General features: G+C 49.2%; 1 protein-coding gene across 2 annotated transcripts in view; it reads left to right on the forward strand.

Moving 5' to 3' along the window:
* Window positions 1–18,280, forward strand: part of Cgm4 (carcinoembryonic antigen gene family 4) — a 29,149-nt gene extending 10,869 nt beyond the window's left edge. The window contains exons 2-6 of one of the 2 annotated variants that reach the window (XM_087612579.1): window positions 6,561–6,758; window positions 8,495–8,839; window positions 11,727–12,086; window positions 13,179–13,538; window positions 17,348–18,277. In XM_087612579.1, coding sequence (XP_087468705.1) covers window positions 6,677–6,758; window positions 8,495–8,839; window positions 11,727–12,086; window positions 13,179–13,538; window positions 17,348–17,631 — 1,431 coding nt within the window. In that variant the 5' untranslated portion in view covers window positions 6,561–6,676 and the 3' untranslated portion in view covers window positions 17,632–18,277. 2 annotated transcript variants of the gene reach the window in all.
* Window positions 18,281–20,070: the final 1,790 nt, after the last annotated feature.

The following is a 20,070-nucleotide window of genomic DNA, read 5'->3' on the forward strand; positions in this document are numbered from 1 at the left end:
TACATAGACAGTCTGTGCTTCTGTTTGATCTGGGGGTGACATGGGGCTGTTTCTACGTTGCACACACTGGTATGGGTTGTTCTTGCTTCCTGTCAGTATTTTATGCCCATTTGAGGTTTGAGCATTTAGTGCAGGACATTACCAGGGTAGACAAGCTGCAGTCTCAGAATCTTTATCTGAATTCACCTTGCTGATAGGGGCATGTTTGGTGGGCCAACTCATCCCAAGGGTCAGAATAAGCTTAGGATATATGGCCCTCACCATAACCGTATAGTCTGAGAGAGATCTTTGGGACTCAGGCATGGTCTGGCTGAAGGAATTATGGATCCTTATTAGAGTGGAGACCACCAGGCAGGTCCTGGATCCAGATCATTGTCCTAGACTCCTGACTCCGGGTAACCTGGGGAAGTGTGCTTGGGGTTGAAATCTGACCTGTCAAAGCTAATGGAGAAGAATGATTTATTAGCTGTGTGTCTCCTGGCTCATGGAACTAGCAGTGTAATGTCATGAGAGAGCCACAGTTAGGCTAGGTCATCGGGGCATTTCCTTCTGAGTCTCAGCACGGAAAGCACAGCTGCATAGGTGCCCAAGCCATTGCCCACTGTTCTGATGGACTTCTGGGACTTCCCATTATTGTCAGTGTCCCCAAGAGAGGGACACAGGACCTAGGTCCTCCTGATGACTCAATGTCCTCAGGGAGTAAATCTAGCGAATTTTCTCCTGCAGGCAAAGAGGAACAGACAGTGCTGATCTGGACGGCCGTCCTGTCTCAGTGTCAGGGCCTTGCTCATATTTAAGGCTGATTTAGAGACATTTCCGTATTTATTCACCATGTGTGATATCAGGAAAATGAGACACAGGGAACCGTGACCATATGAGCCTCACACAGGCCATGGATGTGAAGCACAAGCAGTCTGTCTCCAGCCATATATCCAGTGTCTCCACCCTGAAGGCCTTCTCAGGTGTCTGCAGAGCAGGGAGGATCTGGTGTTGATCTTGGTCATTAACAGTTGAGAGGACATGCTGTCCAGGAAGTAAAAACAAATGGACCCTTAGATTTGACTCATGGACTCAGTCACCTGACTCTGGAGAATTTCTGAGGAATTCTAGGTCTGCCAGCCCACATACTAGACAGGACATCATGTGTACTCTGGTATTCAGCAGTCAGTCCTCCTGGAATACAATGGACAGGATTTTGCTTCACCCTCCCATTAGATCTTGCAGCTACCCCAGGGCTCTCTCTGCTCAGGAGTCACTGATTTCCAACAACTTTACTCTCTGTCTCTCATCTCACCTCTCTGTGCTCTTTAGAGAAATCCTTGCAGGGATTCACTTTAGACCCTGGATATTAGTAACACCGGTCTCCTATGGAGAATGTTAGCATCCCAATTCCCTATCCCAGGTCTGCCAAACACACCTGTCCTTCTAGCCTGAGTTCTAGCAAGTTCTTCCCCTCTACCTTCTGCCAGACTGATTGCTGAAAATATCTACATGGGAGGACTAGGGAGGTGGGTTAAGAGCACTGGGTGCTCTTGAAGACCTGAGGTCAGTCCCCAGCACACTCAGTGCAGCTCACAATCATCTGTAACTCCAGTTCCAGGGAATCCAATGCCCTCTATGGTTTCTGTGGACACCAGACATTCTTGTGGTGCACAGATAAGTTTGCAGCAAAGATAACCAAACACATAAAAAAATTAAAAGGAAGAAACCAGCTATCTGCTTTTCAGGAAATATCCCTGCATGTTCCTCACCTGTGGGAGACAGGGCATTACAGGCTGGGGGGTGGGGAAATAATGGTTTTATTTCATTCGCATCAGAATTCCATTCTCTTCTTTCTCCTAGATCATTCTGAGGCTCATCTTTTGCCTTCTGGGGTCCTGTGCCTCATGCCAGTCACCATGGAACCCCTGGGAAGGTTGGCCCATTTTATGATGGTCTAGCCTGGGTAGTGAGCTGAATACCAGGCTTGCTCATTGCCTCACATGAGATTTCTGGACACATATCAGGCCCTGAGGACAGGCTGTGGATGTTCCTAAGGGAAGCTCAGTGTGCAGTCTTCCTACATCTGACTTGAGGACATCTTTAGGCAGCAAAGCCATGAAGGTCGCTGGTCCAGGCTCAGAGGAGGTCAGTGTAGCTGGAGGGACCCAGCTCCATGGAGCAAGGCAGGCAGTGGGTCAGTGAGGACCAGGAGAGACCTGGCCTGTAACTCCAGGTCTAGGTCTGTACCATCAAGCTCTGCAGCCCAGCTCCCATGTGACAAAGACTGCTTCTCCCACACAGCACAGGACACCACCATGTCTGAGCACTCAGATCCTTTTGTCTGGTTCTCTAAGGACATTTATTGGTGGTGGAATTTACAGAGACCAACACTGGCTGAAAGAGGCCTTTGCAAGGATTATACTTCCCACAGGGAGCCGTGTTCTCTCTGTTGTCTGCACAACACTGCCACCCAAGGCCACCATGACATGTGACAGCTCTGACCCAATGGAAGTGAGAATAGTAGACTTAAAGGATGAACATGAGACTCAGAATAAACCTACCTGTGGAGGATAAATGGTCCAAACTTCTTAGCAGGTGACAGGATGAGGCTGTCCGAGGGCAACAAAACTCTCATGGCTCAGTGTCCCAACTGACACAGGATCCTAGGAGTGTGAAACCTGGAACCCAGTGAGTGCCAACACAAGTGACCCAATCAACCTGGATATTATCTGTGACTAACTTCTGTCCCATCCTTGCTACAACTGCCTAAAAGCAGAGGGCTGGAGCTAGGACACATGATCATTCCTGGGTTCATGACAGCCCCACCACACAGATATCTAAGAAGACCAGGGAATCCTGGCCTAGCCCAAGCACATGCAGCCAGACCCAACATTGATCTAGAATGGACTGAAGGGACTTCTGCTTAGAGAGACTCAGGGGACATCTGAAACTCAGGCTCAGTGAACACATGAGTGTCCAGTGGGGTGGTTCTGTGTATTGTGGTGCTGATAGATAAGGGCTCATGCATGCTACATGAGTACCTCTCTTCTAACCTGCACCCTTGCTCTGGCTGGGATCTGATGAACTGAGGTTACAGCACAGATACTGTATGTAGCCTTCTATAGATCAGGATTTCCCCTTCCCTCTACTGAGGGTTTATTCTGTTTGCTCCAATGGCTCAGATGTCCTGCTGATGCCCTCTTCAGATCCTCATTTCCACCCGGGGTTAAACCTCAACCTCTCCTGCCATGCAGCCTCTCATCCAACTTCACAGTAGTCTTGGATTATCAATGGGAAGCCCCAGTCACGCTCCCAAGATCTGTTAATCCCTACCCTCGCTACTAATAATAGCAGATCCTATACCTTCTTGTCTGGAATTCTGCCATTGTCATCGGTAGGACACCAGTGAAGAAATGTACAGGTCTTGGTAAGTGGATCCCTGAAATGTCAGCACTGAACTTTGGTGGGAAGCCTTGGTTTTATGAATAGATGCAGAAATTAATTCCCTGCCTGTGCCTATGGGAACAAGCGACTCCCAATCCTCTCATGAGGTTCCAGTTTGGTCTCTTACTCATGTCCTTCCATCTCTCATCTTCTGGGTGACCCTGGATTGGTCCTGGAATGTGGGTGGGGATATTTTTCCATGTAGCAGGACCTTCCTACAGGGAAGGCTGTACTTAAGGTCAAGTAGGTTTTTCTTTCTTTTACTAATTCATGCCATCCTGTCCCGGCCATTGTGCTTTCATGGTCTCCATTCTTGATGGCCCAGAAGGATCATGTAGAGCTTTGAACCATGCTGATCTTCCTTTCCAGAAATGCTCCCAGCTCCTGGCTTGTCTTAACTGGTGATTGGCTTCTGCTCTGATTCCAATGGAGCCAGAAGAAGCAGGCAATGAATGTGCCTGGGAGGCCTGTGCCGAGTCAGGATGACATTGATGCTTTGAAGATGCTGTTTTACTTACTGTTAAGGCTGTCAGTGGCGTTCACCAGAGCATCCTTGAGCTCAGGACACAGGGAATCTGGAAAAGTAAAACTCAAGGTAGATACCTGTGAGTTATGTTCTGCCTCTGACGGTCCAGCTGCGAGGGGCTGTGGACTCCAGCCCACGTGATGACTGGAGAGGGACACTCACTTGGAGAATAGGGTACATACTTTAGTCTCTCTGTGGAAGAGAGAGGCCTAACAGTTTGATACAGTGTCCTAGTTAGCATTTACGGTCAAATTGACACAGATCAGAGTTACTGGCAGTGGGGAGAAGAGCCTTAACTGAATAGCCAGCCTTATCAAGTCTATGGGTGTGTCTGTGAGGGAGTCTCAATTGATGAATGATGGCAAGGCCACTGTGGGCAGCACTATCCCTAGGCAGATAGTCTTGGTTGTATAAGAAAACTAGCTAAGCATGAGTCATCGAGCCAGCCATTGAATGAGCCAGCCACAATCTTGTTTTGTGCCTTGATGTCCTTCTATGGTACAAAATGACCCAGACTCAGAAGGGAAATGGACCTTTTACTCTCTTTTTTTTCCTTTTTTTTAAAAAAAGATTTATTTATTTATTATATATAAGTACACTGTAGCTGTCTTCAGACACACCAGAAGAGGGTATCAGATCTCTTTACAGGTGGTTGTGAGCCACCATGTGGTTGCTGGGAATTGAACTCAGGACCTCTGGAAGAGCAGTCAGTGCTCTTAACCGCTGAGCCATCTCTCCAGCCCTAGTTATTATTATTTTTTTCTTTCTTTTTTTTTCCAGAGTTGGGGACCGAACCCAGGGCCTTGCGCTCGCTAGGCAAGCGCTCTACCGCTGAGCTAAATCCCCAACCCCTCTCTTTCTTTATCACACCAAGAAAGAGAGACCTAGAACAGTGTATGGGAAGAGTAGATGGCACATCCACTTCAATCAGTGTTCTATGTACTCAAGAGCTGATGCCCTCAGCACCCTGTAGGCAAAGAGAAGGAAGGATTGAGACCCCAGAGATAGGCCAGCTGGTAGAGGTGCGGTCCTTTCATATTGTCCTCTCCTTTGAGTCTGAAAAGAAATGTACCATGACTTTCCACTGACATTTTGTGAGCACAAGCTCCTCTCGAGGCTACCCATCCTCTAGATGGACATTTCCTCCAACTTTGGTCCAGGACTCCCTAGGGAAGATCTGGAACCTTGCTGTACTGGCTGGTTTTGTGTGTCAATTTGACACAAGCTGGAGTTTTCACAGAAAAAGAAGCCTCAGTTGTGGAAACGCCTTCATGAGATCCAGCTGTAAGGCAGCTTCTCAATTAGTGACCAAGGGGGGAGGACCCAACCCATTGTGGGTGGTGGCATCCCTGGGCTGGTGGTCCTGGGTTCTATAACAGAGCAAGCTGAGCAAGCCAGGGGAAGCAAGCCAGTAAGTAACATCCCTCCATGGCCTCTGCATCAGCTCCTGCTTCCTGCCCTGCTTGAGTTCCAGTCCTGACTTCCTTTGGTGATGAACAGCAATGTGGAAGTGTGAGCTTAATAAACCCTTTCCTCCCCAACTTGCTTCTTGATCATGATGTCTGAGCAGGAATAGAAACCCCAACTAAGACACCTGCCTAGACCCACCCTACACTAGATGGAAACAGGAGTTCTGCAGAGCACAGTGGACAGGATGACAGGCCCTGCATCCACCTGTGCTGAAGGGATCAGGGCAGATCATAGTTGACTTGTTGATCACCCCTGTTGTAGCCCTAGACATGAGATTGCAGTTCTCCCAGAGAACTCCAGGGGGAGATACCAGGATGCTCACTCAACACTTAGAAAATTGTTTGCCTAAGCCATGCTTGATCTTGGTTTGTAGAGATGTTTTCATTTCTGTCTGTGTGGACCTGGAGCTCACTGTCACTACCCTGTTGTTACTTGTGTCTGAGAATACCTCTGTGACTGAGGAACCTGAAAGTCTGCTCACTTCTGGCATCTCTCATAAGGGAAGGCAGGATTTCTGATGGGGAATCACCCAGACAAAGGGCATAGGTGACCAGAGAGAACCTAGGCTCACCCAACACACAGTTCAGTCAACCCATATTGCTGGAATGTTGCTTTGAAACTCCCAGTAGGAAGAGGCACCCACAGTCCTTCCCAGGATACACATGTCACCTCTTCCCAACATCCAGGATATGAAACTGGTCACACAACTTTTTCTGGGTCTCTCTTCTGGATCAGGAACTTGGTGACTGTAGTGATAAACGGTTATTCATCACTCAGTTGGTCTCTTTCCAGCCCTCATAGGCATCTCTGTCATCTTCCTGCTGGGAAATCTCACCTTCCATGAGCACTGAGGACACAGGGCAGACTGGGTGCTCAGCTGAGTCTCTCTGTCACAGGGACACATAGGCAGGATGGAGGCTCCCTCTTTGACACAGACAAACTCAAGACCAGGACTCAGCAGATGTCAGCTCTGGGATGAGCCATTGTTCTCTGAGGGCATGGGGATGTTTATCAACCCTGTTGCTCAATGACAGTCTTGGAGGAGAAGCATAAAGAGAGAAAAGTTGGAGGGATGCAGGGCAGCACTGAGGGTAGAAAGGACTGAGCAGTGCCTTGGACCCGACCCCACTACCCACAGCTCACTGGATTCTGGGAAGTGCTCCTGCCTGAGAGGAAACTCAGTTCAGAAGGAGGAAGGACAGCAGAGGCCAGCTGCCTTGTTGGAGTTGAAGGTCTTCTCCTCAGAGCAAGAACATGACAGTGAGAAGACAGATGGAGGCATCCTCTGTGTTTCCCTTCAAGGGGTGTACCCCCTGCCAAGGGTTCCTCCTCACAGGTAAGAATGCCTACTCCATGATTGTGTGTGGGGAGGAGAACTCAGAGAAAGGCTGAAGTTTCTTGAGAAGACAGGAGCCCTAGAGGAGACTCGGAATTTTGTTTAAAGTCATAGGGCAGAAGGTGCAGTGAGGGCTTAGGTGTAGCAGGCTGAAGCCCTCAAAGGACAGGAGCTAGCTGAGGATGGAGAAAACCCCCAATGTTCTCTACTGAAAGTCAGTCACACTGTCTGCTCTGTTGTGAGTCCCAATATGTCCAACCATCACTGGTGACTCTCCAAATAGATGTCAAACAGATAATAAGATGGTTCAGTGTGCAGAGATGACAATCTCCATTCAGTCCTCAGCTCCAGCGTGGTAGTCAGGGAGATGGGACTCCTACAGGGTCTTCTCTGCCCTCCACAGCTATGCGGTAGCTTTAACAGTACGTGAAAACACTGAGACATTTGCCTTCAGACATGTGCTGTGGCACATATCCACAGAAGATCTTGCTAAGACATGTGCCTTCATGAACCCACACATACAATACAGAAGTAAATGTAAAAAAAATTACATCACTCTTGAGTATAATTATTGTTGCTAGCTACAGACATAGGAAAGATGTAGATTAATCTATGGACACATCGATCCATCTATCCATCCACCCACCCACCCACCCACTTCTCCTTCCTTCCTTCTTTCTTTTCTCCCTTTCTCCCTTCCCTCCTTCCTCCCTTCCTTCCTCTATTGATGTCTAAGACTTTTCCAGGAACCGAGTCTTCCTAATGTCAGATTACTCTGTTCTCCCAAAGCCCTGATTCTAGTGGGTCAGAAGTCAGTGTATCTGGAAGATGATATCATGGGTTGACTGGTACAGCAAAGGGGACAGAGAACAAACATTCGGAAAGTGAGGTTTCTCTAGAGGAGGAGGTCAGTCAGGCATCCTCACACCAAATATGGGAGTGCTGAGGTGTGAGCTAGGCAGACAACTGAGCAGAGAATTGCGGAGTTGATGACACACTGAGAGCCTGTGAGGGACTGGAGGTCATGTTGGTCACCTCCATCAAGGAGGGTAGACACGCCCCTACCCATACCCCTAAGGTGAGTGCTGATCTCTGTAGAGGGACATGTTGATTTCTTGATTATGTCAATAAAGAAGGTGGAAGCTAATTTCTAAAATCGGTTAGTGGGGTTGGGGATTTAGCTCAGTGGTAGAGCGCTTGCCTAGCAAGCGCAAGGCCCTGGGTTCGGTCCCCAGCTCCGGAAAAAGAAAAAAAAAAAAAGAAAAGAAAAAGATTCTAAAATCGGTTAGCTGATAAGAACCCAACAATTGGGGCTGGGGATTTAGCTCAGTGCTAGAGCGCTTACCTAGGAAGCGCAAGGCCCTGGGTTCGGTCCCCAGCTCCGAAAAAAAAGAACCAAAAAAAAAAAAAAAAAAAAAAGAACCCAACAATTGTGCTATTTGGCTAGTTTTAAAATATTAAAACTATCTAGTGTTTTTCCATCTGTGCAGTAAAGGTGGGCAGAAGAGAGTAGCTGGGGTGGATGTTGGCGGCTTGGGGAAGCTGGATGAGAGGGTCTGGGTCAGGGACCCAGCTGGTTGTGGGCAGATCTGTTGAGAGTGAGACCAGTGACAGCTGATCTTGGGCCTTAGCCAGGAGTGTGGGCAGAGCTCCTGGGAAGGCAGAAGTGTGATTTTTTAAAAAACCAACAGATTTCACCTGCTCAATATCGATGGTTGCTCTGTCTTCCCTTTTAGCCTCCCTTCTAACCTGTTGGCTCCTGACTACTGCCCAGGTCAACATTGAATCGGTGCCATTCAATGTGGTTGAAGGGGAAAACGTCCTTCTTCTTGTCCACAATCTGCCAGAGAATCTCATAGCCTTTGCCTGGTATAGAGGGCTGAGGAAAATTGGAGTATACATACTGAACACTGAAGTAAGTGTGACGGGGCCAATGTACAGCGGTAGAGAGACAGTGTACAGCAATGGTTCCCTGTGGATCCGCAATGTCACCCAGAAGGACACAGGATTCTACACTCTACGAACAGTCAACACACGTGGAGAAACTGTATCAACAACATCCTTGTACCTCTATGTGTACAGTAAGTGATACTTTGTGAACTCTGGGTGTTGTGTGGGGTTCATTCCAGTAGACACACACAGAAGAGGCAGGCCTACCTACCCTTTGCATTGTGTCTCCTTATTGAGGTGTGAACATTTAACTCAGGAAACATAAGGAGAGTAATGCCAATTGAATAGAATCCTTCTTTTGACTTTACCTTGCAGTCAGCTGGATGTGTGGTTAACTCAGTGAAGGACATCAGCCCTTGTCTAGACTTCTGGGGTTCTTAGCAGTAATGTGTCCTTGGGAAAGACCTTGAGGGAAGGAGATTGGGTTTGAATGAGATAGCCATAGGATCCTCATGGAAGTGAGAACCAGAAAGCCCTGGCTCCAGACCTCTGTCCTGACTCATCTCCTGATGGCCCCGAGAAGCATTTTACAAAGGCTGGATTCTGACATCTGTTGGCAGGGAACAGTGCTTTTGAGGAGAAAATCCTTGTGCCACATACAATCACCTGGTGCACGGCCATGAGAGCCACAGTTAGGCGAGGTCTCCTGGATCTCTCCAGTGACTCATCAGGGAGAGAATAGAAAGACAGATGTCCTGGCCACTAAGTTAACTGTTATGATGGCCTTATGAGACTTCCAGGAAGGTCATGGTTGCCAGGAAGAGGGACAAAGGACACAGATCCCCCTGACAGTTGCTTGTCCTTTGGGGTCCAGCTCATAGAAGTCTGTCCTGCAGGCAAATGACACCAGGCTCTGCTGATGTGGATAGCTCCCCAGATGTGAGCTGCAGTTCTCCCAGCGATCAGCAGGGGCCGCCTCAGGGAAACACAATTAACACCCAGAAGAGTATTTGTCTAAACCAGGAACTTACCTCCTCCTCTGGCTAGCTCCCCTGTTCCTACAGACATGGGGGTCACACAGCCTTCTCAGACCTACCAGCTGCCTCCTTTTCTGCTGCCTTGCTAGGGAATTATGTGTAGTGGCTGCTTCGTGTATTTTCTCTGGAAAAGATAGAGTATCCTAAGGGAATCACCCAGACAGAGGCCCAAGGCATCTCAGAAAGGCCAGGGAGCATACGGGGAGACAGAGTTCAGCAAACAGAGGATGGCGGCACCATCTTGAAACCCTGCATGGGATGATGGAGCCCAGAGCAGTCCTTCCAGGACTCAGGTCACCTCCTCCCACACACTCAGGAAGTGAGGCTCCTGACACAGCTGCTCCTGGGCCCCTTTTCTCCCTGAGAATCCTGACTGGTGACTGCAGTGAGAACGCATCTGTCCCCTCCCCCACTCGTCACACAGCTGGCCCCTTGGGATCCTCACACACATCTCTGTCTCCTTCCTCCTGAGAGCAAACTCCATCTTTGCAGGGCACTGAGAACACAGGGCAGACTGGGTGCCCAGCTGGTTCCTGGGTCACCCAGGGAGTGCAGAGGCTCACTCACTGGTGCTGACTGAGCCAGGAAGAGGCCAGAACAGAGGGCTGCCCCCGGGTGAGCTGCTGTCTTCTTAGGGCACAGAGATGCTCAGAGGTTTGTTTGTCACTGTGAGCTCTGTGGAGCTGAGACAGAAAGAGCCCAGAGGAGAGGTTAGGTGTGTAGGACTGAGTGTGCACAGGGCAGAGAACAGAGTTACCCACAGCCCACGGGACTCTGGGATATGATCCTGTCTGGCGGAGGCTGAGCTCAGAGGATCAGAGAACTTGGGAGCTGTATTGGAGCAGATGTGCTACAGACTGAGGACAGATCTGGCCACAGAGACCAGGGCGGTGCCCTCTGTACCATCTGCAAACAATGCCCCACCTGTTGGTGCTCCTGCTCACAGATGAGGAGACCACATTTTACAGTGTGTGAGAGGAGAGGACTCACCTACTGTCTAAAGTCTCCTCAAGGGGACAGGGACTGGAGAAGAGTTTCAGGTTTGTAGGGCTGAAAACACTGAAGTATAGAGGCTCATCATCATCACCACCACCACCACCACCACCACCACCACCACCACCACCACCACCACCACCACCACCATCATCATCATCATGAGGCTCTTGGTAAATAAGAAGAAGCAGGGGGGAGGAGGAGATTATTGTCACCCACAGTTCACCATCATGAGCCCAGTGTTCTGAAGACTGATGTTCTCAGCTGTGATGCCCCAAATAAGAAACCAAGCTGGTGTTGATCAGTGACATGGCTCAGTGGATCTGGGTGTTTGCTTCATGTCTGACAACCTGAGAACCAGTGAACACAAGTTGTCCCCTGACCTCCACCTAGGGACGGCGTTTTGCACCCAACACAGACACACTGAGGCATGCCCTTGCACATGAACTCATACACCAATATAATAAGCAAATGCATAAAAATTATAGCAAATGGAAGCAGTCAACACTGTATTCCCAAACATACTAATTTGTTAAATAAATCCATGGCCATGTATTCATTCATTCATTCATTCACTCATTCATTCACTCTCCAAGATATTTGAGTTTTCTTTTGCAGTCTTTTTTTTTTTTTTAAAGATAATATAAGACAAATCCCAGTTCTCATTATTCCCTAGCCCTAGACTGGAAGACAGACCAGTGAAGAAAGCTAGAAGGCGAATCAGTCACTAAAGGACAAGAAACAAAAGAGTCAGAGTGTGACGGTCGGGAGGCTTCACCCCAACACCCAACGACTGACACTGAGGGTGAGCAGGGATCTGAGGACGGTGAGGCAGGGCCATGTTGACACCTGAGGAGAGAGCAGCATAGAGAGGAAATGACAAGTGAGGGGCACGGAGTGCATGGAGGTAATGAACTGACCTCCACTACCTAGGGCAGGGAGACTCCCACACCTCAGCTGAGCACTGGACACAGCTGCTCAGGACTCAGGGCACCATCTTAGCCAAATACTAAAGTCCTGATGTTGACGGATCTCTCTTCCCTTCTAGCCTCTCTTTTCATCTGTGGGCGTCCTTTTAACCCTGCCAAGCTCACTATTGAATCAGTGCCGCCCAGTGTTGCTGAAGGGGGAAGCGTTCTTCTCCTCGTTCACAATCTCCAGGACGAGCTTCGAGGGTTTTTCTGGTACAAAGGGGCGTCTATGTCTAGCAACCATGAGATAGCCCGATACAGAACAGCAAAGAATTCAAGTGTGCCAGGCCCTGCCCACAGTGGTAGAGAGACGGTGTACAGCAATGGATCCCTCCTGCTCCAGAATGTCACCCGGAATGACACTGGGTTCTACACCCTACGCACTCTGAAAAGACATCAGAAAATGGAATTGGCACACGTGCAACTTCAGGTGGACAGTAAGTGATTTTCCGTGATCGTTCAGTGCTGGGTGGGTCTTTGACACACAGGACTGTCACCCCTGGCATGTGGCTACCTCCTCTCTGCCTTTTTATCCCCATGTTGTGGTTAACCACTATGTGCAGGACACATGTGATGGAAAGAAATGCCCATGGGTCAGACTTATCATCTGACTCTCCCCTGTATCAAGGACAGTAACTCAACCCTAGGTGCTAGACTCTGCCCAGTCATCTGGGGACTCTTGCCATGCACGTGAGGAAACCATGGATCCTCACAGCGTGGTGAACACCAGGAAGCTCTGATCTCAGTCGTTTGTCCCAGACTTGACTGCAAATGTCTCTAGGAGCATTTTGTCAGGAGTGCTGCTTACTGCCTCTCTCCTCACAGCCTGCCCATCCTGATCTTATAGCACCCAGGACACTGAGCCCAGGGGTGAAAATGCTCCCAGTGGGCTGGGCTCTCCCACATCAATCACCAATTAAAAATGTACTACAGGTTAGCCCACAGGTTATTTTGGTGGTGGCATTTTAAATTGAGGCCCCTTGTTTCAAAAATTCTAGCTTGTGTTAAGTTGACATAAAGCCAGCCAGCACGATTCCTGAGCCCTTCCCAATACCTATATCTGCCAAGAAGACCAGACTGTTCCCACCCATCATCCGGCCTTAGTCCTGGGTGCTATAGGCTGAGCAGTGAGAACATGTGGAATGTGAGATCTGAGGATGACTGCAGGTACAAAGGAGATGAGAAAGTCAGAGAGTGTAGAGGGTGTGTAGAGCCAGGGTGTGTAGAGACCAAGGTCAGGGGAGGCATCATCCCAAAGCACAGTGTGCGTGAGTATGTGCAATGTCTGAATGAGGGCAGTGAGGGACAGCCACGGAGACACCAAGGACAGAGCTCCATGCAGAGGAAATGACAGGTTTCTGGGCACTGAGGGAATGGAGGCCATGTTCCCGATGTCCGTCAGGTGGGATAGACACACCCACACCTGCATCTCTGGGTGGAGGGAAGAATCCATCTCCTCAGGATGGAGGTCGCCATCTTTCCGTCAATCACAATGATCCCATGTGATGACTTTTTCCTTTCCCTTCCAGCCTCCCTTTCCTCATGCTGTGACCCTCTCACCTCTGCCCAACTCACGATAGATCCAGTGCCACGGCATGCGGCTGAAGGGGAAAGCGTCCTTCTCCGTGTTCTTAATCTGCCAGAAGACTTTCAAGTTTTTTGCTGGTACAGAGGGGTATCTACCTTCCAGGTCTTTAAAATTGCAGAATATAGCAGAGCCAGGAATTCCATCACCAAGGGGCCTGCAGAAAGCAGAACAGAGAGAGTGTACACCAACGGATCCCTGCTGCTCCAGGACGTCACTGAGAAAGACACGGGCTTGTACACTCTACAAATGATAGACAGTAGTTTCAACATTGAAACAGCACCTGTCCAAATCACCGTGCACAGTAAGTGACTCTCAATGGCTTCCAGATGCTGGGTGTGGTTTATCCTACTTCATAGCTGACTGTGAGGACTGGGCTGTGCCTGCTCTCCCCCAGTGCATGGTGTCCTCTCATTGGTGTTTGGGCACTTACTGCAGGGCACACATGGGATACACCAACAGCATTAGAGCAGAACTCCTCACTTGTCTTTACCTGCAAGAGGAAGGCCTGTGCTGGGTAAATTCAGGCCAGGATGTCACACTCAGCCCTGACCCTTGGGTCTCTCATCATGCACATGGCCCCGAGGAAGACTCTGTAGGGGTCAGTTAGGCCCTGCCTGAAGAAGTAACTCCAGGTCCTCACAGAGAGCACCAGGAAGCCCTGGCTGTTAATCTCCACCCCTGTTTAGATTCCAGGGAACATGGGGAATTGTTTTTGTCACTGCATGTTTTTGGAATCCTGTTGGAGCTGACATGAGGCAAAGCTCTCTTGGCATGTGGAACCAGCCAGTGAACTGCCATGAGTGTCAGGATTAAGCTAGTTCCCCTGGACACCTACCTCAGAGACTCAGCAGGGAGAGCATAGCTGGACAGGTGTCCAGGCCATTAATTACTGTCCTGATGGGCTTATGAGACTTCAGCGGAAGGGTAGGGTCCCCAAGGCACAGGTCCTCCTCTGCAATTGGTTGTCCTCTGAGGTCCAGCTCCTGGAATTGTCTCCTGCAGGGAAACAATTACAGAATAGCTCAATTGGGCAGATCCAGGCATGAGGTGTAATTCACTTCGTGGTCACTAGGTGACCCGAGATAATATCGAAAATAACTCAGCCTAAGACTTCACACTCTGCTCAGTCAACCGAGGCTCTTGCTATGCTCAGAATGGCAGAAAACTCAGAAAAGTAATTCCAGGAGCCATAAGCTTAACTTGTAACTTGGCTCCATCCCGGTCCCTACAGACCTGGAGTTCTCTTGGGCAGTCTTTCAGACCTACTAAGCACATCACTCTGTCAGAGGATCCTGTGTTACCAGGTTCCTGGCTCTCCCTGGCATATCCCATGGGGAATCACCTAGACAGAGGACAGCTGCCTCCCAGGAAGGACATGGGCAGACCATAGCTGAGGCTCAGCCAGCACAGGATGCTGAGAGTCCCTCTGCAGCTCTCCTAGGGATACGGAGCCACCATCCTCTCTCTAGGACTCAGGTGACCTCCTGTGTCACAGCCACATGAAACTCTACACATGACTGCTCCTGGGTCTCATGATGACGCATTCTGACTGGTGACTCCAGTGAGCATAGGTCTGTCCCTTTCCTAGCATCGGCCATCAGGTCCCTGCCCAGCCCTCACAGGCATCTCTGGCACCTTCCTGCAGAGTTGATTCCACCTCGCTAGTGTATTAAGAACACAGGACAGCCTAGGTGCTCAGGTGGGATTCAGTGTCATGAAGGACAATTTGGGAGAACACAGCAGAGGGCAGGTCTGCAGTGAGCTGTTGCTGCCTCGGGGTACAGAGATGATTATGAGCCTTGTCACTCACTGTGTGGTCTCGAGGACTATATCTATATGAACAATACAGACAGTGAAGCCACTTGGGGCACCATGTAGGACTCAGGGTGGAAGGGACAGACCAGGACCCTGGACACCATCCCTGACAGCAGTTAGCGTTATCCTGGGAAGGGCTCCTGCCTACTAAAAGTCTGTGCTCAGAGGAAGGAAGACAGCAGAGTTTGGGGAGCAATGTTGTAGCAAATTGTTTCCTCAGAAGGAGGGCAGAACAGGCAGCAGCGGCCACGGTGCCCACTGTGTACTTGGCCTGTATTGGGTGCAGCTCCTGGTAGTGTTTCCTGTTACAGGTGTGGAGAACAGTGCCTGACTGTGTGGGAGCAGGGGAGCTACCGTGGAAGGAGAGGAAAGGCTCCCTCAAGTTAACCTCTGACCGCCATCTAGGTGCTATGTCCTGCACTCACCCATATACACAGGATGGTGTACACCTATACCAGCACTGACACACACACTCACACTCACACACACATACTCATATCCCCCGTCACACACACACACACACTCACACACACTCACACACACATACTAATATCCCCCGTCACACACACACACACTCACACACACTCACACACACTCACACACACATACTCATATCCCTGTCATACACAAACACACACACACTCACACACACTCACACACACATACTCATATCCCCCATCACACACATACACTCACACACACTCACACACATACTCATATCCCCCCTCTCTCACACACACTCACACACTCACACACTCACACACACACTCACACACACATACTCATATCCCCCCTGTCACACACACACACACACACTCACTCACACACACATACTCATATCCCCCGTCACACACACACACATACTCACACACACTCACACACACATACTCATATCCCCGCCTCTCTCTCTCTCTCTCACACACACATACTCACACACACACACTCACACACACATACTCACACACTCACACACACTCACACACACTCACACACGTGCACAGGTTAATGTGAGCTGGAGGTTTAACCGCTGTCTGTAGCTTTAAATACGAGAATTTCATTAACAGCTGGCCTTGCAAGGCCCTGAGTCGTTCTTTCATCCACCCACATGCTGAGCCTGACCACTTACTGGAATTTCCAGAAAGATTAAACTACTTTATAAACACAAGGTCCTAGCTTTAGTGGACAGGAAGTCAGACCAGGTAATCCATCTCGAAGCGAAGTCAGCATTGAGTGATCCGGAGAGGGAAGAGATCGGAGAGGTCAAAAGGTGGACACTGGGGTTTGTAGAGGAAGAAGTGAGGGAAGGCACACGACTTCCACATCTTCTGAGTGTAAGCAGGCACGTGAGGACAGTGAGGTTGGCTCACATCAGGACAGAGTTCCACACAGAGGAAGTGACACACAGTCAGGTGCACTGAGGGCCTGGAGGTTGTTTGCTCACTCCTGCCTGGAGGTGCAGACACTGCCTCCCACCTCGCCTGAGTGATGGATCTAAGCTTCTGTGGTCACAGGACCCCATCTTTTCACCAAAGACAAAGATGTCATTATTGATGAATTTGTCTTTTTCCCTTTTATCTTCCCTTTTAGCCTGTGTTCACCCTCCCCCCATGGTCTAGCTCACTTTTGAATCAGTAAAAGGAGCACCAGGAAGCCAAGGATCCAGACTCAACTGTAGTTGCTCCCAGACAGCTTCTCCTCAGGGCTAGCATTGGACTTCCTGTTAGAGCTGACAGAGAACAAGGCTCTGCTGACTGACCAAGTCACATAGGGCATGGGATCAGCTGTGCACCACCATGACAGCTGCAGTCATGTAGGTCACCTGTGCACTTCCTTTTCCTGAACCTCAATGGACAGGTGCCAGGACAGAAGCCAACTTTCTTATGGGCTTAGGAGGCTCACAGGAAAGCCAGGTCCCCAAGAGGAGGGACAGAGGTCACAGTTCTCTAGAACCTCCTTATCCTCAGGAGTCCAGCCTTGGGTAAGTGGAACAGGTGCTGCTGATGTGAGCAGCTCCCCCATCCACCGGTCAGAACATTGCTCATACCTGACCTTAACTATAAGCACTGCAACCATTGTGCACAGCATGTCCTAGTAGAGGGAATCTGAGGCCCATCAAACTCAGTGGCTGAATCAGGGTCACACAGCCCTTGGGTCACAGATACAAAGCACAAGATATGACTGTAGTCACAGCTCCAATTTCTCCTCCCTGGAAGCTTTATTAGGTGTGAGCTATAGAGGGGCTGGTTGAGGTGTCTGAAGGACAACTGTCATTTGGTCCCCTCTGTTTCTTTGCAGAGCCTGTGACACAGCCTTTCCTGAGAGTCACGGAGAGCACAGTGACAGTACAGAGCGCAGTGGTCTTCACTTGCTTCTCGGACAACACTGGGATCTCCATCCGTTGGCTCTTCAAGAATCATTATCTGCAGCCCACAGAGAGGATCACACTGTCCCCATCTAAGTGCCAACTCCACATAAATCCTGTCAGGAAGGAGGATGCTGGAGAGTATCGATGTGAGGTCTTCAACCCAGTCAGCTCAAAGACCAGTCTCCCAGTCAGTCTGGTTGTGAGGAATGAGTGACCCCTCCTCTCATGCTACAGCAGAAGGGAGGCATTCCTTTGTCAATGGGGTACAAAATGGATGCAATTTCCACAGTAAAAATTGTCAGTAACTGGTCATGTACCTCCAGCATGGTGGCTCCTGCCTGTAGTTCTGACACAACAAGGTACAGAAGAACAGGCCAAAAGGAACAGGTGCCCAAAGGAAAATAGAGACATCGATACAGTAAAAAGTATTGCAACTGTGTTAAGACATTAGGTTGTGGATTGAATGTATCACGAACCCCGAGAATCTATGGCAACTAGTATCAGGAGTCTCCAAACTTTGGATGTTCCATGTGCCCTGTTAACATGGTCCAGTGTTTGCACAGCGACAAATATGCACTCATATGCTCCAATAGTTTCACCTAAACCCAAGGCTGGACCCCAGTCACCCATGGGAAGTGCGAAAGATGGCAGAAAGGACTGACCATTTTTCTCAGTGCACATAACTGGCTACTAGATAGTTTTGATCCACAGTTTCTTTGATGCACAGAATTGAAATCCTTTGTGTAAAAGCCAACTGGAATGTTTGTATCCTAAGGGTGGCAGGCACAACGTGACCTTGCACACAATTCTTTTCTGTATGCATAAATAAATAAATATAATATAGATGATATATAAAAATATAATATATCCAAGTATATATAATATATTATATGCATATGAGTTTTATCCCTTTAGCTGTTATGAAGCACACAGCTGTGTGAAGCTGATTTATATTGTCATGTGACCATCACCACTGCCCGTTTCCAAATCATTTTTTCCTTTCTTTTTAATTTTGGAATTATATTTATGAGTAGAAAACCTAGTGTACATTTAACCCAATTTAGTGGTGAGTTCTTTAGCCTTTGCCTTTTCCAGCTTGGAAACTAGAGCTACAGACTTAGGACCCAGAACGTTGGCTCCCCAGTGGTGGCAGGTCTCATCATATCTGTCATTATAAATGTCCTAATAGCTTCCACCAGCTTAGCTAGAGCACCCATGTCTTCCGAGTTAACCTGTGTCTTCACAGTTAACAGTGATGCATGTCTTCTGTGGACCAGGAGCCCCAGCCTGGACTTTCCCTTGATGATGCAGTAGGGTACCCCATCTCTCAACACAGGGCAGCAGGAAAACCACCATCTCAATGGGGTCTACATCATGGGCAGTCACCACCAGCTGAGCCTTCTTGTTCTCCACCAAGGTGGTGACTGTATTGACCCCCTGCTCGGAGGACAGGTGGGCTCTTAGTTGAGATGTCCCCTTTGCCAGCAGCTTTCTTCTCAGCGCGGGCCAGCAGTCTCTGCTTCTTCTCCTGCTTTGTCTCTGACCTGTACTTGTGGGCAAACTTAAGCAGCCGAGTCACTGTTTGCCTGTCCAGGGCCTGGGGGAACTGGTTAATGGCAGGAGGTACTGTGAGCTGCTTATAGAGGATGGCTCTTTGCCGCTGTAGAATGACGTAGCGGGGACCAGTTGACGAAGCGTGTGAGATCTCTTTTGGGCTGGATGTCCTGCCTAATCCCGAAGTTCTTGGTCCTTTTCTCAAACAAAGGATTGACCACGTTTTTGGTCTCCTGTTTCTTGACAAACAGGGGGGTGAGGAGAGGTGGAGGATTGGGGGTGGGCTCCAGGGCCACCTTCTTCCCTTTGGCCTTTCCTTTGGGCATCTTGCTTGGCTGGGGGAGGTCTAAAGCACTTCTAAAGTCATCCTGCTCCTTCCAGCTGTGTGCAATCCCATTTACACTAGTCTATGCATTTGACCAAACACGTCATCCGGTTATTTGAGGTCAATATTAATTTCCAGAAGTGCAGCTCAGGTGGGCGTTTATGTTCTTAATTTCCAGAACCTTCTATAGATTCTTTAGGATTTTCTCCAAACATCAGCAGATACACTCTACAGCTGATTGGTTGGGTACCACCCATTTCTTTTTGTTGCTGAATTGTGTCCAGGACTCCTAAGGGAATACTGAGCAGACACCACTGAGTGACACCAAGATATCACAGCAACATCCTTGCGTGGATCCTGCTCTTAGAGGGAAAGCTGTCAATGTCATCCCCACTGAATCCTGAGTTGACTCTGTGTTTTTTTCCTTTAAACTTATTTATTTCCTTTTCATCCCAATATCAGCCCCACTCCTCTCAGACTCCCCCACCCCTGCAGCTCATTTCTTCATCCCCTGCTTTTTCTCCCTGGGTATCTCCTCTCAATCCCCTCACTCACCCAGGACATCAGTCACTGCAGGCCTTGGTGCATCTTCTCTCATGGAGGCCAGATAAATCAGCTCAGTTCAGTGAATGGGATCCTCAGGCAGGCAACAAATTCAAGGATAGCCCCTGCTGCAGTTGCTGGGGGCCCCACATGAAGACCAAGCTGCGCTCATGCTACATATGATTGGTTGTGGGTCTCTGCATCTCTCTCCACTGGCTGCTGGGTGGAGCC

Source organism: Rattus norvegicus, chromosome 1, assembly GCF_021556685.1.
Source record: "Rattus norvegicus strain SHRSP/BbbUtx chromosome 1, alternate assembly SHRSP_T2T, whole genome shotgun sequence".
Classification (NCBI taxonomy): domain Eukaryota; kingdom Metazoa; phylum Chordata; class Mammalia; order Rodentia; family Muridae; genus Rattus; species Rattus norvegicus.